This window comes from Manihot esculenta, chromosome 8, assembly GCF_001659605.2.
Source record: "Manihot esculenta cultivar AM560-2 chromosome 8, M.esculenta_v8, whole genome shotgun sequence".
In the NCBI taxonomy this organism is placed as follows: domain Eukaryota; kingdom Viridiplantae; phylum Streptophyta; class Magnoliopsida; order Malpighiales; family Euphorbiaceae; genus Manihot; species Manihot esculenta.
Window position 1 is genome coordinate 40,438,134 of NC_035168.2, and position 10,715 is coordinate 40,448,848.

General features: G+C 33.5%; 2 protein-coding genes across 3 annotated transcripts; both read right to left on the reverse strand.

The window, feature by feature from the left end:
* Positions 1 to 313: 313 nt before the first annotated feature.
* Positions 314 to 3,482, reverse strand: LOC110620002 (serine/threonine-protein kinase AtPK2/AtPK19). Its single transcript, XM_021763539.2, has 7 exons — positions 3,299 to 3,482; positions 1,891 to 2,847; positions 1,677 to 1,759; positions 1,484 to 1,604; positions 1,148 to 1,321; positions 937 to 1,044; positions 314 to 825 (listed from the first exon to the last, which is right to left on the reverse strand). The coding sequence occupies exons 2-7, from the start codon at positions 2,536 to 2,538 to the stop codon at positions 523 to 525; spliced, it is 1,437 nt and encodes a 478-aa protein (XP_021619231.1). The 5' UTR covers positions 2,539 to 2,847; positions 3,299 to 3,482; the 3' UTR covers positions 314 to 522.
* A 2,225-nt stretch (positions 3,483 to 5,707) lies between these two features.
* On the reverse strand, positions 5,708 to 8,540 carry LOC110620372 (transcription elongation factor TFIIS). 2 transcript variants are annotated; one of them, XM_021764076.2, is made up of 3 exons: positions 8,197 to 8,540; positions 7,865 to 8,063; positions 5,708 to 6,769 (listed from the first exon to the last, which is right to left on the reverse strand). In XM_021764076.2, exons 2-3 carry the CDS (start codon positions 8,027 to 8,029, stop codon positions 5,906 to 5,908), a joined length of 1,029 nt encoding a protein of 342 aa, XP_021619768.1. In that variant the 5' UTR covers positions 8,030 to 8,063; positions 8,197 to 8,540; the 3' UTR covers positions 5,708 to 5,905. The 2 variants fall into 2 exon arrangements, with proteins under 2 accessions (XP_021619768.1, XP_043814727.1); XM_043958792.1 differs by having other exon boundaries at positions 7,865 to 8,098.
* Between the last annotated feature and the right edge of the window lie 2,175 nt (positions 8,541 to 10,715).

The following is a 10,715-nucleotide window of genomic DNA, read 5'->3' on the forward strand; positions in this document are numbered from 1 at the left end:
TCGTCCACTGAAGCTGCCTAACCTAGATGCAGAAGAGCCAAAGCTACGCCTCAATTGCTCCTCTAGAATGGCACGCCTTGCAGGTTCATGACGTCCCAGCAAAAGAAATAATAATTCCCATTTATGAAACTCTTAACACATCGTCATTAATTCTCTGGAACAGGACCAATAAGGAAATGACGCAAAAATCTGCATTGCACATCCACATTCCTGAGTTATGGTTTAAGCGGTGGAGGAAAGTACAAGCAGGCCTGAGAGCTAAAAATCAAACAAGTTTAGAGTACTGTTGAATAGTAGCTGCAGTTGGAGATCTCTCAAATGCCAATCAGTAGACTTTTTGTTGGAGGAACACACAATACACCTTAATTAAAAATATCAAATACAATTCGACAAGTCAAATGACCTTTTGTCTACTGGTAAGCACAACCTTCCCAGCAATTACATCCCATAAAACGATACCTAAATACTTTCTGAACAAAACCATTTCAAACTCAAACCACAGAAATTGATAAATAGGGCAAGCTACCACAAAGGGTCGTTCTTTGGAAGGAACGGGACTTGGGGCCTTACATAAGTGAAATTAATAAAAGGGTTCACATTACTCTTGGGGCTGGCAGCTGGAGAATCTGACAGTGGCATGTCAGTCCATCGCTTCTCAAAATTTGCAATGCAATGCTTCCCGGCTACTTCTGGACGGAAACTGGGCTGGATCTCCCTAGACTCTAATTTCTTCCAGTTGATTGGCTTCAACCACTTGTGACGCTTAATTTCTTCACTTCCTGTAGGACCACTGCCTAGGCGCTTGCTGGCATCTTTTTGTAGCAGCTACATGCAAAACAACAAATTCTCTTAGTTTTTCAACTGGTAATCATTAGCCTCCCAGACAAAATCCCAGAACCACCCCGCCCCAACTCAGTCAGAGCCAAGAACATTTACCCCTTTCAATAAAGAATGCGCTTCACTTGACAAATAAGCTGGTAACTTCATCTTGTCCTTAACTACCTTCTGTTGAATTTTCTCCCTGTTCCCACCAATAAAAGGAGGCTGCAGGAGCAATAATCAACACATAAACCTTTAAATTACCAGCACAGGGTATTAGTCATCAAGGGAAAACAATCATATAGAACTTGGTGAAAGAAAAACCAGCCTTTCCAGTCAGCATCTCATATAATAGAACTCCTACACTCCACCAGTCCGCAGCCTTATCATGGCCCCTTCCAAGAATAATTTCGGGTGCCATATATTCAACTGTTCCACACATTGAGTTTGATCTTGTATTTTCATCAAATTGCTTTGCCAAGCCAAAATCAGTCAACATTACCTAGACAAAACATTATGTTAATGTCAGAATTCTCAGTTCTAATTTCATTCTGCTTAGACAAAAAAAAACCTCTGCAGTGCATTTTGGTGTCTGCTAGTGTGAGTCAGCGTATGTGGACATGTGTACATGTGAGAGAGAGAGAGAGAGAGAGAAAGAAATTACATGGCCATCAGCATCCAACAGGATATTTTCAGGTTTTAGATCTCTATGCATTATACCATTTGCATGAAGGTGGCTAACTGCAGAAACAATTTCAGCAGCATATACACGAGCCAGATCCTCTCTAAAACAAAATTGTAAGTGCTAATAAACTTCAAGCTTTTAACAAAACTATACAAACAGAAAACTAAGATACCTGAAAAGGCCATGATGATAGAGCTGAAAGAAGAGGTGACCCCCATTGATGAAATCCAAAACAAGGTATAATCTATATTTGGTCTGCGAGCCAGGAACAAACAAATGTCAGTATTCCAACATCCAAAAAAGCAACATGGAAAAAATATGGCAATCACATTGCATCTACTGCCTAAAAATGCAAGAAAAAGAATAATCTTTGGATGAAATATTACTTGGAAGGAGTACTTAAGCTGGACAATGAAGGGATGATCCATTTTTGTCAGAATGTCTCTCTCTGCTTTCATGTACTCAACATGATTCTTCTCAACTATCCTGTCCTTCCGCATTACCTTCATTGCATATATTTCTGATGTACCCTTTTTCTTAACCTGATAAACTCTCCCAAATGCACCTTGCCCAACAACTTTCAGAACCTCAAAATCTTCGATCCCTACAATGTGGACCTCCAAAGAATCTCCATTATTGTCCTCAACAACTTTCTCATTGGCATCATCATCTGATGATTCCTCAAGTTCCACTAGCTCCATAGAATCCTCTGTTTCATGTAAAGTGAGTTTATTAAGCTTCGGTGACTGGCTAACACAAGAAGAGGGACCAACCAATGAATGCGATCGGTTGTAAATAACAACTGGATCATCGTAAATAAGCTCAGTGATATCTGTCCCAGCCAAAGGATTTGCCAAATCACCACAATTCACTTCAGATGCCTGAGCTTGCAAAGGACCAAATACATCAGCAAAGTCTAGCTCAACATGGTCTGAGACTAGAGTCTCCGGAGGGTTCTCAGGAAAAAGCAACTGGTTCTGCAATGGTTTGCACATGAAGGTCTTTGTTAACCCTGATAACTGAGAGGAAACCATGTTACAAAGAACGGTAAGATGCCAACTGCAGACAGCTGAAACAATTACTCCCTCTCTACAGATGCTAACTGCAGTTGGCCAAATCTATCCACAGCTAAATTGTGATCTCTGTGCAAATCTCCGAGACACGAACTGCAGAGGGGCTCCTATCAATGGCCTTAATCAAAAGAAAGTTAACGCGTGCAATAGGAGTCCCCAGAAACTTTGGCAACAGGCAAAATAGAATCCAGAAGAAGCAGCTGTTATTGTTTCCCGATTTGCAGGAAACAGAGAATGGTCCAGTGGTCCTTGAATTCATTAAGATCAAACCTGAAATTCAATTTGAAACACTGGATGAGAAAATCACCAAAATCAAAGAACTGCATACGTATTTTATCAATAAATCAATATCAGATTACGTCCGTCCTGGCAGGAGAATGGACAAAGCGAAACAGACAAATCCAGATGAAGTCCGGAAGAGTGAACGAGGAAAATATAAAGTGAACTAATTCAAATGAATCTCACGATAATTAAGCAAAAACCGTTCATATGTTCTATAAGAGTGAGATTCAAACTCCATCCTTATCCTTATTGACACAGTATGCCAAAATTAAAATCATAAATCCAAAAACCTAAGCTGAATTGACCTAAAGAATGGTTGCAAAGCAGAGCAAATTTGAATAAAATAAGGAGGGAAAAAAAATTCATACAACCAAATCAAACAACAGAACCCAATCAATCATAGATAACATGCACGATTGAAGAGGAGAATGTAGAGTACCTGAGCGAGGACGCAGACGAGAGAGGGAGATGGGGACAAGTTATGAGATGTGCTGTACGAGGGAGATCCTGATGCGATGGTGTCGCGTCGCCTCTTAAATTAAAGGCCTGAACGTGACCAGTGGCAACGCTACGAAATTTTTCACCTCCGATACGTGGCGTGGTTTCCACAGTTGGTGCAATAAAGTTCTGTCATCTCAATTTTTATGTTTTGTGTTAGGGTGAGATTTCATGATTATTCTAACACAAAATAAAATTTACTTTATAAAAAACAAAAATATTATGAAATTATCCATATGTGCATTACCTTCAAAAAATATTAATATTTGTTTTAAGCTATTTAACTTTATTGCTCTGTTTAAAAAAGTTTATTGCTTAATATTTTACTAAATTCTATAATATTTTATTTAACAACACAAATCTTAGTTTATGCTATGCAATTTACAAATTTAAGATTTCATGTTAAAAAGATTAATTTTTTAACTTACTAATTATTCTCTTTATCTCATATAAATATATCCATCTTCTATTTCACATATCTTAAATTGTAAATATTTTAATTTAAACATCTAATTTATTTGTATTGACGTAAATTGAAAAATAAAATATATTAATTACAATAATGTTTTAGTAATACAAGTTAAATGAAGTAATGTGATGTAGATTATTATTATTTTTTAATTGTTTTTATAAAAAATAAAAGTAAAATATTTTTATGGTAAAAAAAGATAATAAACATTATGAATGCACTTATATATAATTTAATTAATTTTATACAAATCACAATATAAACATTTAACAATTATAAAATCCAATTCTTACACAATCGTGCTTTAAAAATTAATATGATATTTATATTTTTATATTAATTACGGCATAACTAAAATTGATTTGTTGTTAAAAAATTATATTTTAGTTATATTAGTTAGAAAATATTTAAAAACTAAATTGAATATATATTAATTGCAAAAACTATGAAAAAGCTAAGCAACTTTTTCTAAATTGCTTGTTGTAATAATTTTTTTTTCCAAAAAACGTTATAAGAAAAAAAAAGAAAATGCATAATAAAAAAATGAAATTACATGTGGAATACCAATTAAATCACATTTCTTATCACGTTGGTATTAATTGAGAGAATATTGAATTGTCAGACGATTTATTTTGATGTAATTTTTCTTCAATATTATGCTTTTCGCATAAAAAAATTAACAACAATCATTTCTGAACCTTGAATTTTTATTTGTAAACGGTGTAATGTGAATTAACAACCATCATTTTTTAATTGTAATTTCTAATGTAAAGTTTGGGAATTCGTCTTAAGCAGGACTGTTTGAAATTTCTTCAATTAATCTTGGGTTCCCAGATAAATATACTGCATTAGAGCTAACTTCTGCAAGAATTTCTTTTTTCAAAAAAAAAAAAAGAGAAAAATCCAAGACAGAAATTCATATAATCAAAGAAATAATGCCTGCGGACGATGGACCTAACCAAAAAAATAAGAACAGTCGAATCAATAGGACGATCAAACTCAATCCAAATTAATAAAGTCCAAAGGCCGAAACAGAAAATCCCATGTCAAGCTCTTCGACAGAAAATTTTTTTTAAAAAAATCCCATGTCAAGCGAATGTGTGGGTTAACTCGATAATCGTAAAAAAGCAGCAGCCATCCACTGTTTCTCTCTATCTCTAGTAGTCAGCGACGTATGGAAGAATAGGGGCATAGAAGCCCACTACAAGGGTCACAAAACCGACTAACAGCTGCAACCATTGATCATCACCCGAGGCTCTGGGTCTGGGAGGGAGAGAATGGTAGAGCTCTAATAGACTTTTCCTTCCTCTTTAGCCTGGGGCTTTAGCTGCATACCAGTCTTCGATTCACCTGACGGCTTCAACCGTCCCAGAATAAAACATTCGTAAAATTATTTTGCTCTCTGGAGAATTAATTAGATCAGTGCTCCATCAATAGATTTTACATAAAACAGAGGCAACTAAGAACAACTGCTACATGCAACCCAACAACTGTAACATGAATGCAGACACATACATTCTTAGCTATTAATGTTAATGAATCAGAAAAATCATCCAAATCCATCAATTTGAAAATAATGGTAAATTTTCAAGAAACAAAGAAGCAAGCAATCTAATATAAATACAAAGTATATAAATACAAAGTAAATTGTCATCTGCTCTCCTGCACTACCCCATCGCCTCCCATCCGACTACCCAATCCTGTTCAGCTGTGATCTCAAATCCAAGGCTGCTTGGGGAAAACATTGCATGGTATGAAGATGGAAGGCTAGTGCTCAATGTCTTCACAAGATGTATTTATAACTCGTATAAATCATCATGATAAACTAAAAGAAAAGGTGCTTAAAGACACTAACAAAGATAAAACGTAACAAGAATGAGATGCTCAGCAGAAAGTTCCCTTTTAAAGATATGGTAAAATCCTACATTAGAAGAAATCACCTGAAGACCTTAAAAATACAAATGAAAGAATTTTCAGCCAGACATCTGATCCCAAATTCAAATGATGATGATTTGTTACAATGAAGGTGGTAAACAGCTCCAAATTTGTTCCAGAGAATGGCAATCCTACCTATGTCCACTAGCAAAATTTCCAATGATTGTTGCAGTTTACGCAAGTTACATATGTTGTCATAGGTTCATCTGCACTCCTAGTCTGCATCTGATAGTAAGTGGTCTTGCGCTGACCACAACGACCACACTTAAACTGATCAGTTGTAGCTTTTGGCGGACCACCACGCTCACAATCAAATAATGCTTTCTCTTTGATTTGGTTATTTTCACGTTGTCTCTGTGCACTTGCCATTTCTTCAGGTGTCATTGTGATGAGTCTCTCTGGTTTGACCTCTCCAAGCAGAACCCTTTTCCGCAAATCAGGGTTATTTGGGTCCTTCATGTTGAACATTATGGACCTATACTTGACCTTTTGGGCTCCATTTGAACGACCCATCTTTTCAAACATTGCAGATTCTATGGCTACAGCAATTCGGATTGGGTCCCATGCACTTACTTCATCCCTGGCATCCTCATCAACCTCACTAGCAACTTTGGATAAGGCCTCCACAAGAAGTTCACGAACTTTGTCACGTAAAGCATCATTGCATTTCACTAATGCAGTCAGCTTTGGTGGAGCAATGGGGGCTTGTGATGGTTTCTTTACATTAGAAGCACGTTTCTCCTCTTTGGGCACCCTTTCAACCCTGATAGCTTCTTCTCGATCAATCTTTTCAACCTTTACTGCACCTGCTTTTTGAGCCTTCTCAATGTTAACGGTCTCTCCCATTGAAATCTCAGCTTTCCCTGAACTTTTATTATCAACAGCACCATTTTTCTTTCTAGTGGTCTCTTCAATAACTACCTTTTTCCAAATCTCTAGCAAGTCAGAGGCCACAGTTTGGATTTTTTCCCTAGGATGCTTTGTGAGAGGTCGAAGTCGTTTACCAACCTAAAACATCAAGAGAAAAGTTCATGGAGAATCCACTGAATGTATCAAAGTATATAGAATTACAATCACATTATAATTTTGAGGTTCAAGAGAAGGCAGAAAACTAAACTACTCAGCAATTAGTTAGGTTGATAACAATTAAAAATGATGAAATGTCGTAAAGAGATAACAAGCTAAAGTGAGTTGGGCAACTACTAATAACCAAATGAGCTTTGACAACCATAATGTAAATTCAACAGGTAAGGAGGGTAATATCGTCTCTATTTCATGGTAGATTTACAAGTATTATCTACGTGCAAGCACACTCTAGACAAGGCAAAGTAGACAAGCAAAGGAGTAACCAGAAAAACAAGTGTGCATGTAAAGCATCACATATATTATGTGACAATTCTATCACAAAACACTTGGTATCTTTTGTTTCCATAAAAACAAAAGTTTAACCATAAAACCAAAAAGTGAAATTCAGTTTTTGGCAACCAGAATAGGCATAATGCACCAGAAGGGAGGGAAACTATAGTCAATGTCTAAGGAACTATAGAATTTATTGATACTTCGCTGGTCATGAGCCTAATGACTCCAAAGGGATTTAGCCACAACCAGAGGATAGTATTAACTTGTTAGGATTAACAGAGGTATATGGACGGTATGATAAAACTGGACTTCAAGTTTTCTTCAGCTTAGGACGTATGATTGCATGAAATCCAAAAAAGCTAGTTGCATATTCTCATCCAAAATGCTCTATATGAAATTAATATATTTTGAACATGAAGTGGTAACTAGGAAAGAACAAATTCCTTGCTCAGAATAAACGAATTGCATGTGCTACTATTTTACAGCCAAAAGTACAAAACAGATTCCTCATTTTTTTTGTAACTAAACAGATCCTGATTCTGTAACTTATCTATCAGTCAGAAGCAAATTCCAACTCCCCAATTAGCAGCTTTAAGCAAACCTACCCAATTTAAACCAACTCACACATGATCGATGACTATAACAAATCGACAATACATAACAGAATAGAAATTAAAATTATACATGAAAAAAAGGTAGAGAATTGAAATTTAGAGGCATATACAAGTAAGGAAACTTAATTACCTGAGTAGATACCAAAATATCATAAGTAACCGGAAACTTCTTGAGCTGTTTCAGTGCATCGACGCACCTCACCACCTCCGGTCCATTGGAGGAAACTCCCTCACTGGCAGCGGCATCAGCGGCTTTCGTCGTGACCTCAAACAATTCCACCAGCTCTATTTCCATCGACCCTCAGATCCCCAATGCTCTCAATATTCGCCTTTACAATGGTGGAGAAAACAATAAATACGTAAGCTGACAATCCAATGATAACATTAGAAACATAAACGATAAAGAATGAAATGCAAGAGATCCAATATAGAAGTTTGAGGCAGATGAAGAAATTGTAATACCAGGACTATCTGGTGAGAGATTTCGATATGTGGACTCAGCCGAGGAAGTTGAGAATTGCAGACGCTCTGTTTCAGTCAACTGGAGCCCTGCCTTGGGCTTATTTAAAAATAGGAACGGATACGTGGAGATGATACTGAAAATCTAAGGCCAGAATTGGATTGCGACCTGCGATCCAATGGTTTATATTTGCTTAGTTGGTTGATGCATCAGAAAAAAGAGGTCTGACGTCGGATGTCTCCTGTCTCCCAGTCCCTGACGTCGCCGCAGCGACTAGATAAGATTTTCGGGTTTGGGCTACAGTTACCTGAGAATTGGATTGTGGGCTTGTAGCTCTGGGGAGTGCCATGGAAATGACGGAAATAGCAAAGAAAGCATGAAAACTGGTCCTTATTTTGTTTTTATTATTTTTTCTCTAATTTGAAAAGAAAAATATTTAAAATGTGGAAGAAAAAATGTGATTTTTACGAAAAACATTGCAATTACTTTTATACAATATATATAATAAATCATAAAATTTATATTAATTGTTTCTCTCTTTTTATTTTATTCTTTTTTTAAATAAGAAAAGTGATTTTATTTTGTATCAGTATCTCATTTATTTTTTCCATCTAAATAGAAAAAAAAAAAGAAACAAAGTTATCGTTTTATTTCCACTCTTTATTTTTATTTTTATTTGAAAAAAAATTCAAACGCAACAAAAGCCCATTTCGCATACTTATTGTTGGGACAGGGATGGTTTAACTAATAAATATTTTTTGACGTTTAAAATAAAAATAATAATTAAAATTATTTTATTGATAAATAAATTTATTTTTCAGAAAAAATAATTTATTATTTTTAAAAATAAAAAAATATTAATATCACTATATATTTATAAATTTATTAAATATCTTTGGATAAATTAATATAGGATTTTTAGGTTTTAGAAAAATTAATTATTAAATTTTTATAATTTTTAAAGACAATTAAAATGTTACTCCTTATCTTAAAATATAATAATTTGATTTTTTTATTAAAAATTTTATCAATCAAGATGAAAAATGTCAATCAAAAGAGATAAGAGTAACTTTTAATTGAAAAATAGCCTCGTTCATTCTGTCTCTCATTTATTTTCAAGAGATTTTCTAAATAATCAATTACATTTCCATCAACACAATCTTATTTGCAATTTTAATTTGTAAAATATAACCCATTAAAATAATTTAATTATAAAGAATATAATCCATATATACGCTTTTGACTATAAATACAAAAGAATAATAAAATTTAGAATAAATTGGTAAAATTATTGATTAATAAAGATTTATTAAGTATCATCATTTTATAAAACGTGAAAAAACTCTCGTCTTATAAAAATAAAAAAAAATCTACTTAAAATTTTATTAAAATTATCATCAAACACTATAGATCAGACATTTGTATTTTATCATTTCTCTTTTTGATAACAAAAAGTACTCATAAGACCAATGTGCTCCCTTTAATTTTATCGTGCAGAGTTTCATCTTAAATCGAGTTAGACTAAAGAAAGCTTTCATTGCCAATCGCGAGCTACTCCCTCACCAATAGTGCTAAGGACTAAGCTAAGATCCACACGAAGCTCGTCCACAATCCAGCCAAGGAGAAGAGAGTGATAGAAGATGAGGAGGAGATGGAGAGGAAGAGAAAAAGGGAAAGAATATAGTAGGTAACTTTGTAATTTTTTAACATTCTCTCATTTGACTATATAATCATATTAGCAGATTAATAGAAATTTTTGGCATAAAAATTTAATAATTTTATTTTTAAGTTATGAGCAATATTTTAATTGCTTCTAAAATTTATAAGGACTTGATAATCAATTTCCTTAAAACCTAAAAATTTCATAATAATTTTTTTAATATTTTTTAATCTTTTAAATTATAAACTAAATGAAAAATAAGTTACTTTTAAAAATAGTTTTTATTAATTTTTTTCAAATATAAATTATTTTCAAATGAATAAAACAAATTTAAATTCATCATTTAATATATAAATCCTCTATTATCACTTTGTTGTATTCTCTATATAGTATTAATTAATTTATTAATTTATAGATAAATTAAATATTTTATAATTGATTTATTTGAAAGATATTAATTTAGATTAATTTATAATTTATGTTGAATAATATTTATTTATATTTTTTATTAAATATTTATATTTTGAATCATTATATAAAAAATTAATCACTAACGAATAACATTTAACTATCGGTAGCTATTTAAATGTTAATAGGCCGAATATAGCTTAAATTAAATAAATTAAATAATTGATTTAATAATCATAATTTAGCATAAAATTGATCTATTTTTTATTTTAACTAAAATTCGAATTATAACGGTACAAACTTCTGAAAATAAAACGTCTGCTTTACAAATTACATGAGCTAAGCTTTTAGAATGTAGAAGATAAGAGTAAGACGCGAACTGAGGAAAAACATGGTCATGAATCATCTGTCTCAGGGGACTGCTATATCTTTTGCAAAGCAGCAGGGGTAGTT

Excerpts from the sequence above, each read along its gene's own strand:
- LOC110620002 (XM_021763539.2), bottom strand. The coding sequence starts at position 2,538 with ATGGTTTCCTCTCAGTTATCAGGGTTAACAAAGACCTTCATGTGCAAA. Across the intron at positions 1,322-1,483 it reads TGTTGGATGCTGATGGCCAT|GTAATGTTGACTGATTTTGG; the intron begins GTAATTTCTTTC and ends TGTTTTGTCTAG. Across the intron at positions 1,045-1,147 it reads ATGAGATGCTGACTGGAAAG|CCTCCTTTTATTGGTGGGAA; the intron begins GCTGGTTTTTCT and ends TTGCTCCTGCAG.
- LOC110620372 (XM_021764076.2), bottom strand. The coding sequence starts at position 8,029 with ATGGAAATAGAGCTGGTGGAATTGTTTGAGGTCACGACGAAAGCCGCT. Across the intron at positions 6,770-7,864 it reads ATATTTTGGTATCTACTCAG|GTTGGTAAACGACTTCGACC; the intron begins GTAATTAAGTTT and ends TTGATGTTTTAG.